This window comes from Lemur catta, chromosome 15 (assembly GCF_020740605.2).
Source record: "Lemur catta isolate mLemCat1 chromosome 15, mLemCat1.pri, whole genome shotgun sequence".
Taxonomy (NCBI): domain Eukaryota; kingdom Metazoa; phylum Chordata; class Mammalia; order Primates; family Lemuridae; genus Lemur; species Lemur catta.
The window spans coordinates 43,826,782-43,854,228 of NC_059142.1; the positions used below are offsets into that span (position 1 = coordinate 43,826,782).

At 55.2% G+C, this 27,447-nt stretch overlaps 1 protein-coding gene and 1 non-coding gene across 2 annotated transcripts; both read right to left on the reverse strand.

Annotated features, from left to right (window-relative positions):
* Positions 1-237: 237 nt before the first annotated feature.
* On the reverse strand, positions 238-12,297 carry LOC123620581 (transmembrane ascorbate-dependent reductase CYB561). Its single transcript, XM_045525948.1, is given in 7 exon segments — positions 238-2,482; positions 2,714-2,808; positions 2,810-2,872; positions 3,325-3,428; positions 3,662-3,760; positions 4,824-5,041; positions 12,150-12,297. Coding segments are annotated over 6 exon segments (759 nt in total). The 5' UTR covers positions 5,029-5,041; positions 12,150-12,297; the 3' UTR covers positions 238-2,289.
* LOC123621310 lies at positions 1,797-1,936 on the reverse strand. Its single transcript, XR_006729048.1, has one exon. It is a non-coding gene; the product is annotated as a U4 spliceosomal RNA (small nuclear RNA).
* Positions 12,298-27,447: the final 15,150 nt, after the last annotated feature.

Consider the following 27,447-nt stretch of genomic DNA (forward strand, 5'->3'; position numbering starts at 1 on the left):
CTGAGCAAAGGGTTTATCCGACCACACGAAGAGCTGCCTCCACTGGGTCCAGAGACTGGACAGCCACTGGCCCATTTCAGCCTCTGTGCTGTGATAAATACCATTAATCACTTTACCTTCTGTGCCCAGCCAGGGGAGATTTAATTTCTTTCAACCCTAGTGGAACTAACTTCAGTCTCTGACTAATAGCTCTGGCTCCCTTTATTGCCACGGTAAATAAAGACAGCAGGCGCGAGGTCTGCTGTAGACATTTATTGAATCATCTGTTGCACCAACAGTACATTGCACTTCACAGAAGATTGGCCACAAGCAAAATAAAATAAACCACCACAGATCTGCTTTTGGGGGCCTTCTTTGGCTTCTTAGCAATACACTTTGGCAAACAGACCAGTTTACAAACTTTTATTGCGAAACTAAGGTTCCATTTCTCTATGCAGCACTCTGGCAAGAGAGATACACAATGGTACTTTGGTAGTTTGTCTAAGGTGGAGTTTTCCCACATGTAAACATTTGACTATACAAGTATGCGCCAGGTGATGAAAGAGGTGATAGCGCCCCTGCCCTCAAAGAGTGCACAATCTAAATGGGAGGTGAACACCATCATCCGGGCAAGCTGGGAGGAGGTGGGAAGGACTGGGGGGAGGTGCCTGGGCAGCCCCCGCTGGGGAAGGGACAGGACCACAGCCACCTGCTCCCAGAAGTGACACTGTCATCATCACCAAGATAGAACCCATGGCAAAAGCCAATTATTAGAAATCTGACCATTAAAGGAGACTAGCCTGTTTCCCTAAGGCAGCATTTAGGAAAGACAAAGGCAACCATTAAAAGAACAGTACTCAGGTTTGGAAATTTATTAATTTCTTCACTTAAGTAAACTGTGTCTGTCTCAAACTGTGTCATGCTCTTCAAAGCCCGGAAAACAAGGAGAAAGCATTTGCCAAATCTAAGAAGCACAAGATCAATGCTCTAATCACATTATTTCTAAACTGAAGTCACATGACTCAGCTAACAACACACTTCATGGAGTTGGAGTGATGTCCAGACACCACAGGGGATGGGTCTGATTCTGACTCAGTCCTGACTTCCTGCACGGAGGGGCCCCAGGTAAGAGAGGAGACTTGTGCTCGGGAACAGAGCAGACAGCGCCAGCAGGAGGGGCTCAGCCGCAAGCAGCCCCTGTGGCTCTATCAAAAGGAGGCAGCAGTGGCAGCTTCTCATTTCAAAAATAATAAAAAGGTTTGTGCCTTCCACCTCCCAGCCTGAGCGGCGCCCAAGGCAGCTTGGAGAGGAGACCAGGCTGAGAAGTGGGGCAGCAGGGCCCCTGCAGGAGGGAGATGCAAGACCCCCCACCGTCCAGAGCACCCTCCTGTTCAGGCTGCCGTCCTCTGCCAAGGGGAAGTGCGTCTGAGTCACCAGCCTCTATCCCCTCCCCGAGCAGGGCTGTCCTGGGGCTCGGGGGTTAAAGGCTGCAGCAGGCCAAAGCCACATCTCCAGTGCTTCCCAGGGGCCGGTCCCTCCCCTCTCCTGGGGAACCTTGCTCTGAACCAACATACTTTACACATAGTATCACTTGCGCTGCTGCCAAGGACGGGGCCCATCTGCACCACGTGTCACTCAGCTAGGACGCCCAGCTTGAATGCAGCGGTGCACAGAGCGGCGGCCTCCGCTCTCCCAGCCTGTCCCTGAGGCCCCACAGCTGTCCTGGCCTGGCCTCAGGCCTCTGCTGCCTGAGGGTGGGGCCCCTCACCAACTCCTTTTTTTATTTTTCTTCTTCTTTTTTTTTCTTTTATTCAGTCCCCCCATAGGGACCGTCAAAGACCGCCAGTGCCGACTGTACTGCCAGTCGCCGTGGCGGGGCACCGGGAGAGTGTCCCATTGGCAATGACCGCGCCTCGGATAAACCTCATTGGCTACGACGCCGCCGCTGCGCAGAGCCGTCTCCAGCGCCTTCACCGGGGTCTGCGCTTCTGTGACCAGGACTGACACCGAAGCCTTCTGCATCAGAGGGACAACAGGGACACGGGGCCTACACACGACCCGCGGGGCTGTCCACAGCAGCAGCGACAAAGGGAAAGCAGAGGATAAGCCCTACCCGGAAATCACTAAAACAGACGCAGCTGCACCGCACTCCCCACCCACCCTGCCTGCGCCCCCCCCCAGGGAGCCACCAATCCTGAGGACAAGGACAGCCAGCCTCAGCAGGGGGTGGGCAAACAGACACCTTCAGAGCCCCCACAGAACCGAGGGGGCCCCCACCGCCAGGCCCCTCCAAGGGACCAGAGCAGGCCGTCACTGGGAGCTGGGGCTGTCCCCCTCGGTCAGCGTCTTGAAGTCCATGGAGAGAGCCTGTTCCTCAGCCTGGGAAGGCCGCTTCCACTCGGCCCGCGTCAGGATGTAGGGCACGACCCCGCCGAAGCAGACCAGCAGCAAGCCCAGCGTGTTGGCCAAGACGCCCTCGGGCTCGAACTTGCTGTAGTCGGCCCTGCAGGGGCAGGATGGAAGGGAGAAGCCACCCACGGGGTCAGCTGCGCCACATGCCCCTTGGATCCTGGGCCTTACAGATGCTGCGGGAATCCCAACACTGGCCCCTCTGTCCCCGTCCCACCCAGAACAACCACGGCTGTCTGAGTCCTCAGAAAGCAAAGGACCGGGAAGCGGAGGGCAGGGCCAATCCGCGGGGCCTGGGGCCCGTCCGACGTCGCACGACACTCACCCGAGCTTAAACAGCAGCGCCTCCTTCAGGCCCAGCAGGGCGGTGCCCACGGAAAGCAGGAAGATGGTGGCGCCAAAGAAGACGTGCTGCGGGCGGGTAGCGACTCCGCAGAGAAAAGGAGGCTCCAGGGAACAGGAAGAAGCTGAAGCCCACAATCCACTGGAAGAAAAGCAGAGGCAGTTCTGGCAACTGAGGCAGCCATCAGCCCGCCCGGCAGGACGTTCAGAGCAGGCTGCCCCCACGCGAGCTCTGCAGACCCCTTCACCCGCTGGTTTCCTCCCCGAGGGAGCAGCGGTGGGAGAAGCACAAGCACCCCGAGCACCCACGGGGGACGCTTGAGGCCGCGGCTCAGTGCGTCGTGCGCGTATCCTGGGAGAGCTAGGTCAGCCAGAAGGGCGCCTGGGACCAAGACACCCTCACCTGCGAAACCCTAACTTTGCAGCCCCAGCAGCATCTGAAGGCAGCGTCCAACTGTACCAGCCCAACTCTCATCTCCCCGCACACACCCTGGAAAATGGGCCCCTCTATCGCCGTTTTAGCCCCACTCTCCTTCCCGCCCCCGTCCCTCCCTTGCCAGTGGCCCGGGGACCTGTGGTGCTGGCAGGACTCACCTGCACAAAGTAAAGGACAAAGACGAGGATCCCACACCAGCTGTGCAGGCTGTACAGGTCAGCGTAGCCGTTCTTCTTGTGGTAGTCGAACACTGCCACCAAGCCTGCACGGGAGACGGCCGTGAGGGCGGAGTTGGACGTGGAAGAGGGAGGGGTGAGACGACCAGAGGGAACCGGCCAGCGGGGGCTTCTGTGCCTTAGCCCCAGCTCGAAGGCTGCCAGCACCCAGTGTCCCTGCCTGGGACGTTGGTGGGGTGTGGCGGGTGGGAACGGGACCAGAGCAGCCACGTCCCAAGCCCGAAGCGGCAGGTGGGGGAGAGGGAAGGCAGGAACTCACCGACCAGCGCGATGATGAGGGCAAAGACGTGCAGCACCCCGTGCAGCACCTTGGTTGTGCGTTTGGCCTCCTTCCTGAAGACGCGGTAAACCAGCAGGGCTTGGGGGGGTGAAAAGGGACTGTCAGTGCGTTCGCCTGTGCTTGAGGCCTTCCTGCTGAGCAGCGGGCAGGCACGCTTGGCCGGAGGGGTGTCTGGGCCTGGCGTGTCCAGGCAACCCCCCTCGGGCGCTGGAGGAGAAAGCAGGGCCCCCCTGGCCTTTGCAGAGGGCACATCAGGCTGTGTGTGCCTGGACACGCTCCCCGGCCCTGTCCAACCCCTCCACTGGGCACACCCAGAGAGGCCAGGTAGGAGGCTGTGCCACCACCCCTGCCCCCGGAGAGGTAGCAAAGGTGGGGCCTCTGCCCTCAGTCCCCACCTAAAGGAACTGCCCACCCCGGCAGACACCACCCCACCCCACCTTCCTGTCTGGCACCCTGTGAGTTCCAGGCTGTCTGGGGTTCATCGTGCAGTCACCCCGAGGTCACAACCAGCTTCTGAGTGCACCTTCCAGCTCTGTTGCTCCTCAGACCACCCAGTGTTAGAGCCTGATCACATCGTCACTACATCACTACATTCAGCAAGTAGGACCTTGCCATCCCAACCTAATCCCGTGTCCTGCTGTGGCAGGGCCGGGCCGCGTGGGGAAGGCCTCCCGGGTTCTGCTGCTGAGGGGGTGGCTGTCACCAGGACCGGCCTAGGAAGAGTGGGTCAACCAGATGCAGGTGCAGCTTCCTGGATTCCTGGCCTGGAGGCCCCTGGAGGCCAAGTGCCCCTTGCTCCTGCCACAGAGGGAGGCGTGCTGGCTCTGCCAAGTCCAAGTGCAACAACACACACGTGCTCACATACGCTGATTTCCCCCACTTTCACACCGGCCCTGGCACTCTCCTTGTCGGAGCAGGAGGCGAAAGTGCTGGGATGAGCTGGAGAGGGGTTGCCACCACCTGCCTCAGGGCCCAGATTTGGATCCTATTTCCCCAGGCCCTAAGCCAGCCTCCTTCTGTCTTTTCTAGAATCTTAGATTTGTTTAACTGGGCGAGACTGCATGGGTGACAGTACTCCTGCAAACTGCCTCTCTTGGGGACACCCGCAGGCCGGGCACAGAGGGGCAGCCCTCGGACTCACCGTCCCCCTGCAGGAAGACCAGGCCTATGACCATGCACAGCGGGTGCACGTTGAACTGCAGGGTGCTCTCCCAGGCGATGCCGCCCCGGTACAGGCCGAGCCAGGCGCCAGTCATGGCCACCACGGTCAGGCCCAGCAGCTGGGAGAAGGCCACGAAGTAAGGCAGCGTTCCGGGGGTGGACGCCGCACCGCCACCGCTCTCCATGCTGAGACGGCCACTGCAGGAAAGAGCAGAGCTCAGAGGAGCGGCCGCAGCCTCCGGAGGACGCACCCTGAGCTCCCAGTGCCACCCTGCCACTCTCCCTGGGCTGTGCCACAGCGCCCCAGCCTCCCCACAGGGACAAACGTGACCTGGGGACATGACACCAGGCGCTCCCCATGCAATGCAGGTGTGAGAACGATGCCAGGTTCCGTGAGCGCCAGAGGGCCCAGGGCCTGTGCGTTATTTTCTGGTTCATGAGGCCCTGGGTTTTCTCAGGTGGGGTTGATGGGTAAGTTACAGAGAAGGGAACAAATTCCTTGAAGGTACAGGGTTGGCCAGGTCTTTTCTCCAGATGCATCATCAGGTACACCCGGGGTGAGGAGCGGAGCGCCTCCCTGCCTTTGCCGGGTTCTAGGCTCCACGCTGGAGAGGAGGAGGAGGAGGAGGGCCCGCCCAGCATGACCCCCAGGCCCTGCCAAACCCGCCAACACACAGGGACAGCAGAGTCTCCTTCCCTTCCTGCCCCTGTCCCCTCCAAACCCAAGCCAGGCCGACCCCACATGGCTCCCCAAGGTGAGGTTTCCAAAAGTGCAGGCGCTGGGAAATGAGGCCTCCACTGCTGCTCAGAATAGCGCTGCGTGTCCCCACGGTCTCCAGCCCGCACAGTCCCACGGGAGGAAGGTAAAGCAGGGGCGACACTACGGAAGGAGCTCTGACAGCCCCGTGCCGGCCTCCACCTGCCCAGCCTGGGCAGCCCGCAGGGAGGAGAGGAGTGGGAGGGGGAACAAGCACAGCCTCCTCCTGTCCCTCCACCTCGGGTGCTGGCGGCAGCCTGTGCACCACGGAGAGGCACTGCCATGGCCAGCAGATGTCAGAGCACTGCTGCTGCACGTCTTCCAGTGGCTGCCCACTCGCCTCTCCCCACTGTCCGGCTCGCCCAGTGCCAATGGGGGACAGCAGTGAGCACAGGCACTGACCAGCAGGCCTGTGGTGACCCTCACACCTGGCACATACTTCTGCCCTGCAGTGCTCGGGAGCTAATTTTCAGTCCCTCCTGGTGACCAGGACCAATTCCCTCTGCCACATCTGACAACTGCTGGCAATTCCACCATTAAAAAGGGGGAGTGCGGTGGCTCACGCCCATAATCCTAGCACTCTGGGAGGCCGAGGTGGTAGGATGGCTTGAGGTTAGGAGTTCAAGACCAGCCTGAGCAAGAGTGAGACCCCGTCTCTACCAAAAAGAAAGGGAAAAAAACCAGCTGGGCGTGGTGGTGCGCTCCTGTAGACCCAGCTACTCAGGAGGCTGAGGCAGGAGGATCGCTTGAGCCCAAGAGTTGGAGGTCGTTGTGAGCTGTGATGACGCCACTGCACGCTAGCCAGGGTGACAGAGTGAGACTCTGTCTCAACAAAAAAAAAGCAAGGCAACTGAACACCCCTCTTCACAACTCCCCACCCCTTCATTAAAAATAAATAAATAAAAATTAAAATAATAAAAAAATTAAAAAGTGGGGCGGAGAGTGTTAATACACACGCCTTGTAGTAGAATACAGATAAAAGGGAAAAACTGACAAGTCATCAGCATTTGATTTACATCCTTACATACTGTTTTCCTAGAAATATATACATAATACACATTCTTTCATAGAAACAAGATCGTACCATTTTCTAACTGCTTTTTTTAACTTAACGGTGTATCTTTTCATGGCAATGAACGTCACCTACATCATCATTTTACTAGCTTCGCACGATTGCCCTGGATGCTGTTACATCTCTCAGCCATCCCTGAGTCCCTCCCTCCCGCCAGCCCCGCCGCTCAGCCAGCTCCGGGCTTTTCACTAAATACACGCCCTGCGGTTCTCACTGCACTGCCCGCACTGCCCGACTGACTGATCCTGAGGCTGGGGCGGGGTTCTTCTTTAGGTTTTTGATACATTCTTGAAACACAGCCCCAATCCCTGTTCCCAAACACTAGTTTCCAAAAGCTCTGGCTACAGTGAATCCCATTTCTGGAACTCTTGCCTCTGTCCTTATCTGTCACCCACCCAGATGACTCCGAACTCCAGTGCCGGCTCTGTCCTCCTCCCAAATTCCAACCCCATTTCTAACTACATGTCTCTACCCGGACATCCCATGGACACTTCCAGCTCAGCCCATCCAAAGCTAAACTCTCCATTGAAACAAAGTCCTCTTGTGACCTCCCCACCAGCTAGCGGGGCTGCCCACCCAGGCCCAGGCCACCGAGGGGCCTCGTCCTAGGGCTCTCGTCATCACCTCCCTCCCAGCCATCCTCACCACCACACCCGAGGCAGGGCCTGCAGCTTCTCCCTCTTCAATCTGACCCAGCTCCCTAAGTCATGTTGTCCCCTGCACAAATGGCCCACTGCCTGCCAGTGAGATGCCAACTCTGCAACACGATCCTGCCTCAGTTTCCCTCTGCAACCTCCACTGTGCTTACCAGATCCACTCAGAGGAGCCTCTCCAGCTCCCTGAATATCACACCCAGCCCCACGCCTTGCTCCCTGCCGCCACCACTCCCCTACCCGCCAGTGCCTCCAGGCCCTATGGCCTGTAGCTCACCACCTTGTCCCCAACGCCAGCACTCGCCCTTCCTTTTTGTCCCCAGGCCCTCCTGGAGCTTCCTTACCCTTTTCAGTTCTGTCCTGTGTTAATCTCTTGGTGCTTCTCTGCCAAAGTGCCCTGCACACTCCTAGAAGGCAGGGAAGGCACCTCGCTCTTCCCCGGGCTCCTCGGGGATCTGACACCTTGCCCCGACTCTAACGGGAAAAAGGTACTGAAAGGAGAAATGCTGTCCTCCTCCAGTCACTTGTCATCTGTCCTCCTCTCCAGGTCACTGCCTCCTTTATTAGATTCGTGCCCAGAGAGCCCAGAGCACAGTCAGAATCTGATTAGCTCCGAATTAGGAAGACCAGAAGGAACATCACCCCGCCACTGGTCAACCTGTGACAACTCCTCCATGCCTGGCGGGACACAAAACACAGATCCATGAGCTCAGGGCAGCAAAGGAATCGTCACGCCCACCACAGCCTGGCTCTTCCCTCCCGGCCCATCTCCTCGTGAGACAGGGCAGAAACCAGAGCCAGGTTCTCTCCACAGCGCGACAACTAAATGTGTGGCTTTAATGTCCTACACTGAAATTCCTGTCCTGGATTCCCAGGAAGTCTGAACCCTAATGTTGTCTGCACCCTGCCAAGGTGGGTGAGACACCGGCCTGTGTGTGCCGGGAGACTGAGCCCCACCCCTGGCGAGCCCTGCCCTGTACTGGGCACTTCACTGGCTCTCTCGTGCAAGCCTCAAGTGACACTAGGCAGATCATATGAGTATTACCCCAATTTGACAGATGAGGACATTGGGGCTCAAAGAGGATAAATTTCATGCCCCAAATTACCATCAGCAAATAGCTGTTCAGCTCAATCGCTTATTGAGCCCCTACTCTGTGCCCACACATGGCGCGGGGCCGGAGCTGTACCCTCAGCTGTCCCCTGCCCTCAAGGGGCTTGCGGACACGCTGCAGTGCAGACACAGACGCAGATGCAGATTTTAATGTCAAGGGCGGTAAGAATTCAAGCCAGGAGCTAAACCCGGCCTCCAGTGCCCTTCCCAGGACACGCACTAAAGATCGTAGCCCTGACTTCAATACCTGTACGTGGCACACTCCTCTGGCTGTCCTGCCGAGGGGTCGGTCGCTGTGGCTTTGCCCTCTCTAACGCCCAGGAACTAGGGTAGTGCTGTCCCACTTTGCAAAGACTGAGGCCAGTCTAGGATCTCCAAGGGCGCTTGTTGAAGAGGTTGCTTTGCCACAGGGTTCCCAGGCTGTCCCCTTCCCGTGCCCGTCCTCCACTTCCCCCTCACCCTCAGTGCCACCGCGCCACCACACACTGACGTGTGCCCCGTGAGCTCTCCTAGGAGAAAGGCAGCAGGACATGAATGATGGGCAAGAGAGAAGGGTTGACACGAGTGCAAGATCTTCATTTCAATTCACTCCAAAGGCAGATCCGGTCCGCACAGCCCGGGTGTCCATGCCAACTGGGCATCCAGGAGAAACCCAGAGACAAAGAATGTTCTTTGGAATGACATAGGCCCCTTTCTGATTTGAAGGTAACACCGGAGAGTCCAAGTGTGAGGGATGACAGGGGAATTAGCCACTAACACCTAGCAAGACCGTCATACCTCAGCAGGCCTGTGGTTTGCCTGCAGATGACTTCACAGTCAGTAAGTTCTAAGTGAAAAGCCCAAATTCACAAAAAAGACGAAGTAGTGAGTGGTGCTGTGCTTTACAGAAGATACACTGAAAGGTTCCTTTAGTGACAGGACTCCCACTGCTGTTCAGTTCAACGTAATTGAAACCCCATCTGTGTGCACGGAGAGGCTGTGTCCCATGCCGGGACACAGAGACAGACATTCTGGTGGCTCTGGACAGACTCCGACCCACCCACAAACATGTCTGCACTTGCAAACCTTGAAATGGGTTGAGATTCACTCTCTAGCAAGCAAGTGCTTTTGAATCATGGTTCCTCATTTCCCAATCTTGATGGCAAGAACACTTTCTCACGCTTCCTTCCTAACTGGGTGGCCCCCAGAACAGCGGCTGCTTTTGGGCCATCTCTGTTCCCAGAGCAGAACCGTGGACAGCAGTTTCAAGGGCCTGGAAGCAGCTATACGCCACCCTTAAGGTTTTCTCTGCCCCACAGACCAGAGAGGGCTCATATGGGCCTTACACAGCCACTCTCCTTCCTCTATGACAGCATAGGACAGGGTGACAGATCTCTGGCAGCTGCTGGAGACTTGGGCTGTGACAGTGCCCCCCAACCCCCATGCACCACCACTCCACTTAATGCACTCAAACAGGGGCAGAAGCTACCCGCAGGGCTTAACTGAGCTCAACATCACTCTCCCTCCCCAAGCCCACCGAGTTTTATTAAAAGGAGACCAGGCCTAATCTCATTATGGGGACCAGACATGGCACATGCTGTACAGCCTGGAGGGCAGGGGGCGGAGCCGGGGAAACGGGAAGCCAGGCTGAGTTAGAAAAGACTGTGATGGGGGAGGAGACTAGATCTTGTCTTGATGGATGAAGGGGAAAATGGCTCCATGTCCCAGAATATCCTAGAATGTGACGAAAGAGAAGGCAAAGCACAGGCTGAGCTGTTCGACAAGGCACTTTCCTGCCACCCCACGCCTACGCGGCCCCCAGGAAGAAGGCGGAGCTGGAAGTCAGACACCGAGCCCCGTTTCCCCCTCAAGCACAGGGGACTCCCAAAATTTAGAACAAAAATGTTTTCATTTCTGTTAAAATCAGAAGAAAAAAATGAACTTTTTAGGGTCAAGGAAAATATTTTAATGTCTAATCCAGTGGATTATATTTATCTTTATACCAATGTAGTTGGCAAATATATATATATATATTTTTTTTTTTTTATGGAGGAAGGGCCCATGAAAGATGTGGTGAGGTCCAGGTCAGGTAGATTTCACAGCCAGCTCCACTGTTTGTGACTGTGACTCCCGGACAGGCCAAGTGCCCGCTCTGGGCCTAATCTATAAGGGGGAGGATATTGGGAACTACCTCCTGGGCTACAGAACAAGTGGGACAAATACGTACAGGTCCCGAGCCCAGCACCTGCCACACGGTAGGCATTCAATCAAATAGCAATCTGACAAAAACTAAATAGTGCCTTAGGAAGAGTCACACGTCAGCAGCTGTTGACATTTGAGGTTTGGGGCCACAGAGAGCCAGATGGCAGCCGACCCTAATAAATCCACACTTCTCTGTCCACCATCGGTCCCCCACACAGAGCAGAAACTCGTGGAGCTGGAAGAATACAGGGTGATCTGCTTTTAGTCTGTGGTATTTCATATTCCCAAAATTCATTTATGAGTTGCGTAGGCAGTAGAGTGCTTTTTCCCAGGGAAGCTGCACTTTTGGAGGTGGTTAATTTCTCATGCTCGTCCACCAACGCCGCCTAATGCTGCCGAACAACCCGGTACTTGCAGAAGCCCACACTCTGCCAGCCAGGGAAGGTGACAGGGCAGGGAAGCTGGCACAGCAGACGGTTCCACCCCCAGCTCCAGGAGGCCCCACCTGCACAGGGGTGGGGCGGCAGCAGTCTTATATTTTCCTGCTTCGATCCAGTTTCACCAGAGAAATCAAGGCATTTAGAGGAGGTGGCAAAGCTTTGTTTTTAGATTGGCTGCGAAAACAAAGAGACAGAGTCCAGGTGCCCTAGATGGAACTCCATCTAACAAGCCTTAGAAAATCCCCAAAGACTGCCAAAGAGGAATGAATGCAAGGACCCGGCGACCACGAGGGAGAAACCTGGGGCGAGGAGCCAGAATGACGTGTCTGGAACCCCAAATCCCATGGGCGTATCCTGCGTTCTGTGAAGCAGTGGGGGAAGGGCGGGGGGGGGAGGCGACGTGGCCCTGCCACCACGCAGGTGTCAAGGCAGCCGCAGACCCCACCCTCAGCGCAGTTGGCACCGCAGTACCCCCCGTTCAGGGCCCACCACGGCCAATTCAAGGAGTCAGGCTTCCCACTCGGGAAACTCCTGCCCTCCCGCGAAGCAGCTAGGGGTGTGGCAGAAAAAGGAGGCGACCCACGCTAGACTTTTCAGCCCAAGACCCTGCTTCAGGGGAAATAGGCGGAGACTCCGGTTTCCGGTTTCAAGAGAACAGTCGTGGCAAACGTTGGTTGATCCACTTCCACCCCACCTTGCTCTACCTCGTTCCAGAATGTGGCCGTAGACCCAGGCACTTAAACTCGGTCTCCAGCAGGGACTGGCAGGGCCAGGCCAGGGTCCGCCCGGAGCGGGAAAGCGGCCGACAGCTCCAGAGGGAGCAGGACAAGCTCTGCGGCCTCGCGGCCTCGGAGGAGCCTGGGGACCCGGGGGTGGGGGGGGTGGACGGGGGCTGCACCTGAGTCACCCGCGGCCGGAGGGGGAAGGAGAGAGGAGGCTCCTGCTCGGCCAGGCAGGCCTGGCGGGCGCACCTGGGCCCCTCCCCGCCCGCACCTGGGCGCCCCCCGCCCGCACCTGGGCGCCACCCCGCCCCCGGCCGCCTGTCCTGCTCCCCGCGGGGCTCCGCTCCCACCCGGCGGCCCGGCCACCTACCTCGTCCCGCCGCGGCGCCGCCGACCGTCCCGCGCGCTCCCTGTAAGCGTCGCCCGCTCTGCCGGTTCCACGGGCCGCGCGGGCCTCGGCGCGACGGCGTCGCTATGGCGACCGGGAGGCAGCAGCGGGTTGGCAGCGGGACCCGCGACGCAGCGAAGGTCACCCGGCCGGAAGTGCCGCGGGGCGCCGGGCACCCGCGGTGAAGGCGCGGCCCCGGGCTGACCCGCACGTGCCAGCCCCCGCGGTCCCTGTGGGGCCGGCGACGGGGCCCCGCCAGATTCGGGGCTCGAACCGGTCGCCCGGTGTCGCGCTGCGGCCAGCGCCGAGAAGCGAACCGTGGCCACCGTGGCCCCGGCCTGTGGGGTTCGGGTAACCCTCCGAATGGCCTGGCGACCTCCCTCCCGGGCCCCCACGGTCGGGGGGCGCGTAGGAGGGCGGGCGGTTTCGGGGAGCCCGCGGGGCTGCGGGCCAAGCCGGGGACGGGCTGCCGGGTTCCCCCAGGCTAGGGCGGGGCGGGCCCGGGGGCAGCAGGGGACCCCCAGGCCTAGAGGGAGGGGGTGCCAGGCACCAAGAACTGCCTGGCCTCGTCCTGCGCTTCCTGATTCCCACGCTCCACGCCCTCCGCTTCTGCCCTCCAACCCTCCTCCCCGCCCCACCTGGATCCCAGGGGGACACTAGGTGACAGACCCGCCCAGAGTGCACGCCAGCTGCTCCTGGAACTCTGGAGCCACCCTCCTTCCCCAGCCCCCTCGGGGAGATGTCACTCACCCCCCCCCACACTCCCCGCAGACCCGCTTGAGGTTAAGCACCGGTTCTCACCGGCCTCTCACAAAGGCCTAGACCTTGCCAGAGGGTGCCAAGGCCAAAACTCGGAGCCAGGCCCTTCAGCAACCTGGTCCAAGCCCCCAGTCCAGGAAATTCTGTGAGTAGTAACGGACCCAGAACAAAGAGTTCTTTCCTGTTGGGTGCTTGGCCAGACTCACCCGGCCTTGGGTGAAGCGGGGTTTCCTCCGCTGTGGACTGTGGACGTCAACCAGTCTCAGCTAAGGGACACACCTCCCCAACTGCCCTCCCAGCTCCAAGGTTCTGGGCGGCAGAGGAGGCAGGGAGAGCAGCTTGCTTGGGTCCACTTAGACTGGGGGCTCCTGCAGGCAATGGCCAAGGCTGGCCCTGAGGACCCGGTTTCCCATACACAGAGAACACACTCTCAAGCGCATGGCAAGACACACAAGGGTGTCCACTGCGCTGGGCACACTGCCTCAGAGTGACCAAGCTTGAACCCTCCAAGAACAAAAATTTTGTTAGGATATCTTTCCAGTTAGAGGAAGCCAATGGATATTTTAAAGTAACAAACAGCTTCCTTAGTGTGCTAACAAACAAAGTGCCTAATTGAAGGTGGCACCCAGCCACTTCCCATTGTTTGGTCTGTATGTTTGGGCTTGGAGGCGGGGAGGAGATGAGTGCTGAGCTCCCTGGTTGCAATGCGGGGCTTTCAGTGCCTTCCAAAGCCAGGAGAGACTCCTGCTGTCCAGGGAAGGGGCCCTTTGGTTCCTCTTCCCTTAGGGAGGGAAGCACACTCCACCCCCGCAGTGTTCTCAGGGGTCTGCTTAAAGTGGGCAGGGGGTGGCGGTGCTCTGAGTGAGGGAGACACCTGCGTGCCGACTGCACGGGGACTTAGCTCCAATTTTAACGACCAGGTGGTCCCAACAAACAGTGCTGTCCAGCACCGGGGCCCAGAGGACTTGCCCCAGCTGCCAGAATCCCCAGCCCAGGAAAGGGACACTCAGACTCCCTTCCTGCCCCTTCCCTGCCATTGAAACTCCTCCAGCCTTGGAAGCCTGAGAAGTGTGCACTCCCAAAGCTTGGGGGACGGCGGGAAAGGAACACACCCTTACTACCCCTTCTTGGGTGACTCAAGATGTGGTCCGGGGCTTCATTTCAGTTGAAATGCTGAATGCGTTTTCCTGCGGAAACCCCTCCATGCCCACACTCACAGAGATACACTAGCTTTTCTGTTTTCACCCCCGCCTCTCCTGGGAATGTTCTTTCCTGGGCCGTCACTGGGCTCATTCTTTAAAATCTCACTCACCTCAAACATCACCTCCTGAGAAGGCCTTCCCTGACCGTCCAGCACAGTTGCTGGGGCAGGAGTAGGAGCTCTCCTGGACTCCGCAAGCTAGTAACAGCCCTGGGAAACCACACCTGGAGAGCTCCCTGGGCTCTGGGCAAAAGCATTTAAGGAGCAGGAAGTACGGAGGCAGTGAGTAGGACATATCTTGCAAACAGAGACCTGGAGACCAGATCTCAGGTCCACCTAGCACCTGGCTAGTCACTTCTCCCCTTGCTAGGGCTACCAGATTCAGAGAGAAGAGGAAAAAACCAAAGTAGGACTCCCAGTTAAATTCAAATTGTTGTTTTTTTAGCATGAGCATGTCCCAAATATTGCATGCAACATACTAAAGATTTATCGCTCAAATGTAACTGTGTGTCCGTGTTTTATCTGGCACTCCTGCCCTTGCTCCTGTGTGGGAAGGACAGGAGGGGCCTCCGGGCAGTTCTGGCCCCCGCCAGCAATAGCTTCCCCTCCTCAGCCACCCCTGCAGGCTGAAACAGTCACTGAATCAGGTGGTCAGGTAGTTAACTCTTCTTCAGCACGTACTTCAGGCCAAGGCCTTCACGGTGGGCTGCAGAGGGTACAAAAGCCATAGGAGAGGAAGTCCGCAGTCCTAAGGCACTGCGCTGTAAGATTCACACGCACACGATTCATGCATTCTTACAGAAGATTTGGAGCGTGTACCTTCTCCGTGCCAGGCAGTGGGTGAGACGCTGGGGCTATAATGATGAACCAGACCAGCACAGCCCCGCTGTCTCAGGCCTTCAGTCTGCTGGAGCCACACAGGAGACTCGAGGAAGAGCTATTTATTTATTTATGTATGTCATCTTGCTCTGTCACCCAGGCTGGAGTGCAGTGCAACCTTGAACTCCTGGGCTCAAGCAATCCTACCTTGGCCTCCTGAGTAACTAGGACTATAGGCCTGTGCTACTGCACCTGGCTAATTAAAAAAAAAAATTTTTTTTTTTGTAGAGATGAGGTCTCCCTATGTTGCCCAGGCTGGTCTTAAACTCCTGGCCTCAAGCAGTCCTCCTGCCTTGTCCTCCCAGTGCTGGGGTTACAGGTGTGAGCCACCACTGCCGGCCAGGAGAGCCCTTTAAATCGTTCCATCCAAGCCATCTCTGACCACCCCTACAGAGGGGTCCCTTCTAGAACAGGACAAGCCAGGATGCGGTAACTGCACATAGAAGAGCCCTTAACCCAGACATGAGGTCAGGGAAGGCTTCTTGGGCCATGTGACCAAGAATTACAGAGCTGGAAGAGGCACAGGTTAGGCACGGAGAGAGCAGGGATGTCTCTGGCTAAAGGAGCAAGAACGACAAAAGGGAAGGCTGGGTGGAGTCCGAACCTGTCCACTCTCGGGGCTCCTGGGCTTATTTTCAAAGGTTCACTGGAGCACAGAGGAATGTACAGGGCACATGGGCCACAGGCCGCTGGGGTCCATGTGCTGGACCCAGATCCTGGGCCGGCTCCAGGAGGGGCCCTGCCCTGAGATGCAGGATGGTTGAAAGACACAAGCCCTGACCAGTGCCCTGGCGGGAGCAGCCTTCAGCCTGGGGCGGCGTCCTCAGGCCCGCTCCCAGAGGACTAGAAAGTATCCGGCTACTCTGATGAGCTTAAAATAGACCTCTCTGTCCCTGTCTTCCAGCTCCAGGGGAGGTAGAGGTGACCCAGGAAGCAGCAGCCCTGGAGGACTCCCCAGAGCGTCCAGGGGCACAGCAGCCACGGTGGCTGGAGTGGCAACGAGGCAGGGCACAGCCACAAAGCTTCCAGAGGAGGAAGCAGCAGGCTGGGGCCAGGGGACGGCCGAGGTGGGTAATTCCAGTGGAGGGTGAGGAAGGGCAAAGGCCCTGAGGCAGGAATGTGAGGGACATCTCCACTCTGCCCTGCCCTCTTCCACCCTCTTCCCCGCAGAGGAGGAATTGGCTGAGTGCGCAGAGATAGGCCAGCAGGAATGTAAACAGGTCATCAGAGGGCAAAGGTTGAAGAAGTAAGGTGTGCAGCAGGGACCCCATCAGCAATTCTTGGGACGTCTAAGAGTGTCCCTAGGCCCACAGTTGTAGTTGTGCCTGACCATGTCCACCGTGCGCTGGAGAATGTGACATAGGGCCACAGTTGGAGGGCACAGCCCAGAAAGTCTGCCCTGCAGCTGGTCGTCACACTGCCCCCGTCACACTACCCTGCCCAGCCCTCCCCTCTAGGGGGAGATCACAAAGAGGCTTATGTCCCAGGCATGTCCTCAATCCCCCACCTCCCCACTTTTCTTGTGAGTGGGTCGGTCAGTCAGTCAACAAACATCAAAGACCTGCTATGTGAGTGCTAGGGCCAGTGTGGAAAGCAAGAAAAATCCAGGCTTTCTAAGACAGGGGAGCAAGGGTGTGAGGGTGACCATAGCCTTGGAGGGCTAAGGGGAGGAGCTGCTGATAATGACAGCCATCTGATCACCTCCACCAACTGGCCATAAACTGCCAGGCTGGGACACTTTGTTCAAAGCCATGGAGGGCTCTGCATTTTCATCTTGGCCCCTGAAGCTGCCCCAGCTCTGGCTGCACACCCCCTGGCTCTCAGCCCAGCTCCTCCTCCCAGGAGTGCGGTGAGGATGTGGTGGCTGCTCTGAGTCTTAAGTGCGGGGTGACTGAGCCATGGCCCAGAAGATGCCGTGACTGGGGCCATTGAGCCTGGTGACTCTCCCAAAGTCACAAGTCAGCAGCACAGTTGTCCTGAGTCAGAGGCTTCACCTAAGCCTGCTCTGCCCCCTCCCCAACTGCATCCTGTATGGGCCTCTTGACCTTGGCCCTGGCCGTGGCCTCCTGCCTTGAGTGCTGCTATCAGGTCAGATAATCCTCGATGAGAGCAGATTAGATTCAAAGGGCCCCTTGACCTTAGCTCAGAGGCTCCCTCACCCAAGAAGCCATAGTCTGCCAATCCCTCCCAGCCAGGGGAAGACCCAAAGAGGTGCCTTGCCAGGGACCTTGCCAGGGAACCGGGGACAATCACGTCCTCCGCAGGTCCCCCAGTTCAGGCTAACCTCAGTTTCAGCCCTGTCACCCTCTGTGGAGCAGCCATTGCTTCCTGCTCTTCCAGGGATCCAGGGGCCATTCCCAGAGCGGAAGCCAGGCCCTCCTACTCTTACAGCAACAGGCAGCTCAGGTCTTCCGGGTGGGACGGGCGCAAAGCCTGGACTCAGAGCTCAGGGCCCAAAAATGTTTCCAAAGGGCAGGTCCTTAGGTTCCAGGGCCTAAGGCTGTCGGAAGGCAAGGATGATACTCAGAGGGTTTAATAAGTCATTATCCATCCCAACTCTGTGCGTGCCCTTCACAGCTTGGGGCACAATGTCAGGTCCAAACAGATAGGACTTTGAGTGCCCTCATCGGTTTTGAGGATTTTTTTCTCCACTTCCATAGGTCCCTCCTCCTCTGACCAGTCCAAGCACCCTAGGGCTCATTTTGGCCCAGGGCTTGGTCCTGACTGAGTCGTGTCATCATGGGGTCCAAGCGCAGCCACGTGTCCTTGCCTGCTCGGCTGCACAGCAGCAAATGCAATTGCCCCGTGCCAGTCAGCACAGGCTCCGAGCCCTCAGTGCCTGGCACTCTGCTACTGTCCCCCACGGCACCCCCGCGCTGCCCAGGCAGCCAGGTCAGCACCAGCCACAGGCGGCACAGACTCTTCCTTGGAAGGCGCCTCAGAAGCCCGGGTGCCATCGGACAGAAGGACTCTGCCCCCGACACTTCCTCCTCCCGTGCACATCTGTCAACACACCCTCCCTTCTCCCAAGGGAGCTGGCATGCAGTGGCCTCAGCCTAGCCACAGAAGTCTGCTGCCACCTTCCCCTGCCACGGGACTTTTTGCCTGACATCTACATAAAAGGCCCTCTTAAGAGATGCTTCTTAAAACAGAGCAAACGACTCCAGAGCAAATGAACTAAAACACAGAATGTCATTTTCTCCCCTAGGAACATGTCCTCTGACCCATCACTGATGCCATCCAGTGAATGTGTTTATGCAAGGGCGCTGGGGAAGGGTTGGGGGGCCAGGCAGGGGACAGGGTGCTGCCTGGGGCTGGCAGCAGGGCTAAAGGCCCCTCTGGGTCCTGGGTCTTCAGAGGACTTGCCAGGCCCTGGACTTCTAGAACCAAGGGGTGGACCCCCAAGATGAATTTGCCTCCTATGCCCTGCGTCCCCTCGTGGAGACTATATCTGAAGCCAACAGGAGGGTGTCTCTCCCCAGGCGGGGGCGGGGTGAGGTTGGCCTTTCCCCCACTCCAGGCTCCACTGGCTCTCGGTGGTGGCTGTCCCTCCCTCCCTTCCCTTCTCTGTGGGTCCCCATGTTTCTGTCCCTGCTATCCCTGCAGGCTTTGTTTTGTTCCTGTCTCTTTCTTTCTCAGTTTCTCTCTCAGTCTCTCTCCTTTCCCTCCATCTCTGCCCTCCTATCTGACTCGAGGTTCCCTGGGCTTCCAGGAGGCAGATGACAGTCTCCAGCTCTTCACCGCGAGGGTGGCTGCATTCACTTTCCTGGCCCCTCTCTGGGAACCGTGGGAAGCTACACACAGCAGAGCACGCCACAGGCAGGCACCGGGCCAGTGTGGTGGGGCTCTAGGGCCACTCCCAGCTGGGGCCCCGGGAGTGGGAGAGAGCTGGCAGTGCCCAGCCTGAGGAACTGAGCCTGGCGAGCCCAGTTCAGCCGCGCTGGCTTGGACAGCTGAGGCCAGTGGGGGCCTGAGTGCTGCACTGCCACCCACCTGCTGCGAAGGAGGGGGCTGGACTCAGGGGTTCTCGGTCAGGCTTCTGCAACCTGCTCTGTACACGGTCGGTCAGGACTGGGCCAGCCTCCGGAACAGCGACTATGAGGGTGCCCAGTTTGTGCCCACTGGAGCTCGATGGGAGGGCGGGTGTGCAAATGTGCTAATGCGAGGCCCGGCTTTGGGGAAAGAAAGGTCAGGAGACCCACCTCGAGGGACGGTGGGTGATGAGCGAGCAGTCAGGGTGGGGGGCATTCCAGGCACAAGGATGAATGGCCCAGAGACGGGGTCCGTGTGCCCACCTGTGGGCGAGCTCCCCTAGGTCCCTGAATAGTCAGGGAAAAAGTGGAATCTGACTAGAGTTGCAAACATTTTTTAGTTTGCCAAGTGAAGACATTTAAAAAAAAAATACATCATTTATTCTCACTACTATTTTATGAAAAGAGTGATATTTTAACTACCAAAAAAAAAAAATTAAAGAATATTTGGAATAAAAGATATTGTGACCAGGAGAGGACCACTGGCACCGTGGCTGATACATGCTGATTGGCTTCATGCATGTAAATCAGTATTCTTGTTTTTCTCTCGTAACTGCTGACTACTCAACACGGTATCAGGGGCCAGCCCCGCCGGCAGCTGGCCTTCAGGAAGTGGTGACACAGGTGCCCGTGGCATGAGGGCAAGACCTGGGGGATGGAGGAGGCAGGGTCCATGCCAGGAAGGACTTTGGACCTCACGCTCGGGAGCGTGGATCTTATCTCCACAGGGAAGAGGAGCCGGCGCTGGGTTTGAAGTGGACAGATGCTGTGGTCAGACTGGGGCTCTGGAACCAGCATCCTCACAGCTGTGTTCAAGATGGACCGGGGGGTGCGGGGGTGCAGAGGAGGGTGGTGGGAAATGACGGGGTCGTCACTTAGGTGGGTCTTCGGCCCAGCGCTGGAGAAGAGCGTGCGGAGACCAGCTCAGAGGGGCCGAGGGCAGGGCAGAGGGGGCAGAGGAGCCACCAGGGCGGGTGAGAGGCGTGGTCTCTGTCCAAGTTCACGTAGCTGCAGCGGCAGAGGGAACTTGGACCTCACTAGAGGCAAAACCAGGAGGAAAGGGTTTAAGATTTAGGATTAAACAGTAAGAAGAGCATCCTGCCTCTCCCCATTGTGACACGTGACACTGACCAGTCAGGGTAGACAGAGGCCTCAAGCAGGAGTGGACAGCGGGTGGCTCACAGTGGAGTAGGGCACTTGTCCCTGTTTGCATTTGGACTCCACCTCTTGTGATCTTAGTCAACTTATAACCTGCCTGTGCCTCAGGTTCCTTATCTATGAGATAGGAACCAAATGGCATCCAACTCATGGGATTGCAAGGAGGTTTAACGCAGTTAAAATATGTAAAGCACTGAGACGCCCGGCTCAGCAGACATGGCCAATATCATTATACACTGTAGCCTCCCCAGCGCCACACAGCGCCAATTGACCGAGGGGCAGTTAATGCTGGCAAAATGGCGGAAGGAGGCAGGATGGCGGCAAATGCCAGGCCTGGGCGTGGAGCCGCCTTCCCGGCTCCTGGGCAGCATTTTGAATCTTCTTTGGGCCCCTGTGGGCAGCTCTCACCCGTAGCTCTGGTGTTCACACTCACCCAGCGGTGATTGAGATGGAAAACTTGCTGAGCCTGGGGGGCAGGGAGGCTCGGGCCTCCTGGAAGCTTCTCCGGGAGGGATGCCTGCTCCAGCAGCAACCTGAGAGGCAGGGGCAGGCAGAGGAAAGGGTCACAGGGCGGAGTGAGAAGAGTTGCTGGCGGGCACAGCCCTCCTTCCCCACAGCAGAGAAACTGCACCATCCAGGCTGAACCCTCAGCATCTCCAAAACCGAATCCTTCATCTCCTCACTGCCCCCCTCCACCCCGACCCCACCCACCACCCCCAGACCTGCTTCTAGCGTGTTCCCCTCCAGGTGAGAGGCGTCATCACACCCTGGACTCCTCCTCCGGCCAGTCCCTGAATCTGCTGTAGCCCTCAGTCCTGGGCCCTCCCGCTCCCCACTGGCTCTGGGCCTTCTGAGTTTTCCGATCCCTCTTCTTCTGTGGTCAGAGCGACCAGGGAGGCCGCTGCGAGAGGCAGGGGGTTGTGGCCCTCCCCAGCTGCAGACCCGCTGTGCTCAGGAGGAAGGCTGGACGCCCCACCTCAGCTGGGCAGCCCCAGCCTGACTTCCCAGCCTCTTCCCATCACTCTCAGCTCACATCCCAGGGCTGACGGGTCATCACGTCTTTCTGCTCCCTCTGCTTGAAATGTGAGTCTTTGAACAACTGGCCTGCTTAACTCCAAGCCCTCCTTTCAGGGCTCAGCCTAAGCGACAACCCCCCAGCTGGCTGGGCCTGCCCTGCCCTGCACCTCCCCAACACGGCTTTGGGAATTGAGTGTTTAAATATCTGGGTGGGGGGTTCTGTGGAGGTGAGACCAGGCCACGCCTACCCACCCCAGTGTCTCTGGGCACAGGGTCGGCGCCTGCTCTTCCCAGGTCTCAGAGGAAACACTTGGAGGAACGAGGGAATGAAAGAGAGGGAGAGGGTGTTCTTAATGAAGACCAGGCAAGATTAGGCAATAGGAGAAAGGACAGATGTGAGTCAAAGATTACTCACATGTTCCTGGCCTGCGAGGCAGAGAGGGGTCGTCCCTGTCCACAGCCACGGCAAAGCTGGGCTGCGTCCTGGGCCTGGAATGAAAAAATATGCCCCGTCCCCTGCTTCCTGGGAGCCCGGGCCTGACATCCCTCAGGCAGAGTGCGCTGGAGCTGGGCTCCAACAACGCTCAATTGCCACTCGTCATTGTCCTCGGCATGTCAGCATTTTTATTTATTTTTTAATTGTGGTAAAATATAATCATCTTAACCATTATTAAGTGTACGGTGCAGTGGTATTAAGTCCATTCATCATGTGCAGCCGTCACCACCCTCCATCTCCAGAACTCTTCAGAAAAAGGACGCTGTGCCCATTAAAACAGTAAGTCCCCATCCCCCTCCCCTAGGCATGTCAAGAATTTTTTTTTTTTGCTTGTTTAGGGCTTCTGACGAGCATGTCAGCAATTTTTAAAAACAACATCTTGCTCAGTAAGCCCGTGCTTGACCTAAAGCAGGGGGACGAGCTAACAGGAGACATGAGCGCGAAGATGGCATGGCTCAAAAAGATGAGATTGCTGAGCGGGTCAAAGCAAAGATTGAACTTGACAGATAGTCAGCATTTAGAGGGAGAAGTCACATTCGTATAAACAAACTGTTAGTTTTTCACATAAAAAAAGAACTGAGGGTTTTTATCAACTCCCAGTTTCGATATGAGCCACAGGGGTGAGGAGGCTGCCAGAAAACCGTGGCTCTCTTCTCTCCTCACTGCACCGACAGAAAGAATCCCGTGATCAGGGCTCCCTCTGGCCTTGCTAGACCCATCCCGGGGCTTTCCTCAAATGTGGACAGCACAGTTTAAGAGGCATGTGGAAAATCCGCAGTCCATTCACAAGAGGATGACAGGGGATCCAGAGAACTCTCCCCAGCAGTTGCTGCAGGTGATGCTTCTCCTGAAGAAAAAGAAACACGCTTAGACATGATTGCATCCTCTCGTGTTGGAGGGTGGTCCTGTCAAAGAGAGAAAGGATTCATGTTTCTCTAGAGAGCACAGTGGAGAACAATAGGCATAAATGATGAGGCAGGAGACACAATCTAGTACAAGAAAGCAGTTTCTAGCAACTGCAATAGCTCAGCCCACAGAGGTAGTGAGCTTCCTGCCCTTGAAAATGTTCAAATGGAGGCAGGGTGATGCCAAGGGTATCATAGGCATCACTGGCAAGAGAGCAGTGGTTCCCAATGTTTTTCTCCTTCTAAGCATCCCATTGTTAAGAAATCTCACCTTTTGAAATGTTATACCTATTAAATAAATTGCACTTATTCAAAGTAATAATTATCCCATTTTAGTAATCAAAAACCTATATACTATCAATTTTCTGGTGCTTAGCCAGGCTTGAGGTCCATTGAAACAGGAATATCACAGAAGAGGAAGCATAAACATATGGAACGATACTTAACCTCATTAGCAAGAGGGGAATGAAAATATGTCACACCCCTAAAATTGGCAAAAATTTAAAAATTGGACAATAGTAAGTGAAAGGACAACCTTGTTAATAAACTAGCTAACAGAATGATAAACTAGCAAACAGAAAGTGAGAGAAATAAACTCACAGCACATAATTGCCCCTCTGAAGAGAAAACTCACAGCACAACTGCCCTTTGTTTAGTTTGATCAAACACCTGGGCCTCAACTTGTTGTCTTTAAGATTAACCACCTGCAGTATCTCTAAGAGGTCATTTTCACAGCTTTGAACAGCCCTAAGCAGACAACAGGGGTGCGAGTTCCCTGCTCTAGCTCTGGCCAGCCCACAGTTTTCCAAGAACTCTGATAACTCAGCCTCGAAGAGAAAAGGAAAAACCAAACCCAGCTGCTTGAGACGTCTCCTGTTACCGGCTTACAACATTAACTGATTCTTTACCCTTTTTCCCTATAAAAACTCCAAGCCTCTTCTGCTCAGAGCCTGGCCCATTCCTCTCTTCCATGTGCTGTGCCCCATTCCTTTCTCTCTCTCTTTCCCTTCTCTCCCTCTCTCTCTCTCTCTCTCTCTCTAAAAAAAAAGAAAACTAAACTTTTTTTTCCTTAAAACTATCCTGATCTTTATGTGAGAAATCTTTCTCTACCTGCACTGGGAGCTCCTGGTGAGTCTTCACTTCACCCTAACAGTAAGTGTTGGTGAAGGTGTGGAGCAATGGGGGAACTCTCACTGCTGCTGGCGGGAGTACAAATCAGTGCAACTATTTTAGAAAGCAATTGGACGTTTGAATACCCTTGAACTTTCGTACACCTTCGAATATCTGCATGCCCTTGACCCAGCAATTTTACTCCCAGTATATTCCCTAGATCAGTACTTCTCAAAGCTGTGGTGAAGGACCAGTGTTGTTTTTGTTTTAATTTCTAATGTGTGGATGAATAATGCTTTTGTAAAATACTATAAAAATGGTTACTAAAAAGTAGAATTTAAAAAGATGCGCAATATAAAAGTCCTGATATCTTATTATTAGATTCAACAGGCAAAATTACTTTCGTATACCAAGGAGACATGTAGACAATGTTCCTGGCATATTTTGTAGCAGTGAAAAACAAGAAATAACTCAGATGTCCAGTGACAGGAGACTGGAGATACAAATTGTGGTATAATTGCATGCTGAACTATCACAGAGTTGTGAAAATAAATAAACCACCGCTCTATTTTCAACAACACCAGTGAAGTCTCAGAAACATAATTGTGAGAGAAAAAAAACAAGCTTCAGAAGATGCTAATATACTATTTTTTTAAAAAAGCTTTACTTAAGGATAATTTACATAAAAGTCACCCATTTTAAGTGTACAACTCAATGATTACTAGATTATGTAGATAGCTGTGCAGCCATCGCTGTCATCTAATTCAGTCGACGGCTGTCCTCACACCTCCTTCCCACCCCCAGCCCCAGGCAGCCACTAATCTACTGTCTCTACAGATTTTACTTTTCTGGACATTTCGTAGAAATGGAATCTTACGATACATAGTCTTTTGTGTCTGGCTTCTTTCACGTGGCGCCATGTTTTGGGGGTTCACCCATGTTGTAGGATATATCAGAACTTCGTTCCTTTTTATTTTCAAATAATCCGCTGTGCAGAAAGACCACATTTTGTCTATCCATTTACCGCCAGTGAACTTTCGGGTGGTTTCCACTTTTCCGCTACTTTGAGGGATGCTGCCTGGTGCGCAAGTCTTTGCGTTGACGCGTTTTCATTTCTCTTGGGTTCATATCTAGGTGATACCATTTTTATAAAGCTCTAAAACGAAGAAAATTAAACAGTGTGATATTTAGAGATACATACAAAGTACTGAAACTATTTTTTTTGCAGAGGAGAGAATAATACAGCAGGGCAGTCAAGGGGGTGCATGTGGGGGTGGGGGTGGGAAAGGGAAGGACACAGCTGGACATGTGGGTAGTGTTGGGTAGTGGGTTTAGGGGTGTCCACTTTTTATTGTGCTTTGTAACTTACATATTAGATATCATATGTGTGAGATACATAATAAGACATTTTTTAAAATGGAAGTCTGTCTCCAACGCTCTTACAATTCTGCTGGCTTCTGATAACAAGGTCCCCACGGACCCGGCTCTGCACTCCGGCAGCCGCTCTGCGCAGTGGCTCTGGCTCCTCGCGGGGCCTCAAAGCGGGGTGCGCCCACAGGTGCCCCCGAAAGCCACACCCCAGGTGTCTGCATAGCTCCTGGGGGCTTCGCTCAGGGCCTGGCTTCCCTGGCAGCCCTGGGTGGAACAGCCCCTCTGCACACTCTCCTCCCTTCGCTCCCTAATCCCCCGTCCTCGTGCACTTTTCCACGTAGCAGCTGCCTCCCCGGCACTCATCTCATTTGATCGCTTTGTCTGTTGCCACCCCCAGACCGTGAGCGGAAGGTCGGCTCCTGTGGGGGCGGGATTCTGGCAAGCACAGGGCCTCATCCCCAGGGTGTGGAGGTGCCTGGCAGTAACCCGGGCTCAGTAAACACTTAGCAATTAATTAAAGTAGCCCAGCTGTGACTAGATGGAGCGTCCTGGTGCTGTCAGCCTGAGCTGCTCTCTTCTCAGCTGAAAGCACAGAATATATATGAGGCTGGGTTCCCCGTTCAGACGCACCTCCGGGATAGATGGTTTAAGTTAGAAAAATTCTGAGGTATGGGCCGGGTGCGGTGGCTCACGCCTGTAATCCTAGCACTCTGGGAGGCCGAGGCGGGCGGATCACTCGAGGTCAGGAGTTGGAGACCAGCCTGAGCAAGAGCGAGAACCCGTCTCTACTAAAAATACAAAGAAATGATCTGGACAGCTAAAATTATATATACAGAAAAAAATTAGCCGGGCCTGGTGGCGCATGCCTGTAGTCCCAGCTACTCGGGAGGCTGAGGCAGGAGGATTGCTTGAGCCCAGGAGTTAGAGGTTGCTGTGAGCTAGGCTGACACCAGGGCACTCTAGCCCGGGCGACAGAGTGAGACTCTGTCTCAAAAAAAAAAAAAAGAAAAGAAAAGAAAAAAGATTTTGAGGTATGGAAAATAGTTACCAGACCCTCATGAGCACCTTCAAGGACCCCTCAAGGTCCAGGATCCCAGTTAGCGGCAACGGGGCTAGGTGAGCCTTAAAGTATTTTGCAAAGCTAGGCCTCCACATATCCATGGCAGGGTGACCTCCTGGAGTCTGGGGATCTGTGTCACCAGGGTCATAGTCCAGACCCCAGACAGATATGTGCAAAGGCAGCTGGGTGTGAACCTAGAGCCCAGGGCAGCCTGGTCTGGAGGTGTGGGTTGGGACACTGTCCCCAGCCTCAGTCCCACAGTCGAGCACAGTCTTAACTCTAGGGCCACACTGAGCAACTAGCACTGTGGCTACTGAATGTCTGAAATGTGGCTGCTGGGACTGAGGAACTAAATTTTAATTTTACTTAATTTTATTTAATATAAATTTAAAAACAAAAACAATGTAAAATATTTTTTTCCATTAAACACAACTTTATGGCTTTAGTAGGACTACATTTCACTCTGTTGAAAATTTAGTGTCCAAATTGAGATGTGTAAAACACACACCAGAGTTTTAAGACAGCACACCAAAAAATGTAAAATATCTCATCAATAACTTTGATGTTGATTACATGTTGAAACGATACTATTTTGGATATATTGGGTTAAATGAAATGCATTACTATTAAAATGAATGTTAGCTGTGTCTTTTTACTTTTTTAATATGGCTATTAGAAATTATGAAATTGTATATGTTGTTCTCATTAGATTTCTGTTGGACAGACATTTCCTTCATCACAGAAAGGTCCACTGAACAGCCCTGGTCTGGGGTCTGACAAACCGTATTTACCTGGGGCTCCAAGCACCGTGGTCATCCTCACGTCCACACTTGACTCAAGCCCTCTGCCCAGGGCCCTCATCCTCCCAGATTCTCTGAGGCTAAACTCTGCCTTCCTCTGAATGAAGCTGTCATGCCTGTCCCTTCCAGCTGGCATCTTTTCATGTGTTCATTGGCCATTTGTATGTCTCTTTGAGGAATATCTATTCAAATCCTTTGCCCATTGTTCAACTGAGTTGTCTTTTTCTTATCAAGCTGTAAAAGTTCTTTATATATTTTGAGGACAAGTCCCTTATAAGCAGTAGTCTCCCTTTATCTGTGGTTTTGCTGTCCACGGTTTCAGTTCCCCACAGTCAATTGCAGTCTAAAAATATTAAATGGAAAATTCTAGAAATAAACAATTCACAGGTCTTCGATTGCACACCATTCTAAGCAGTGTGATGAAATAGCAGACTCTTCTGCCTCATCTTGCCCAGGACGTGAATCCTCCCTATGTCCGGCGTATCTACTCTGT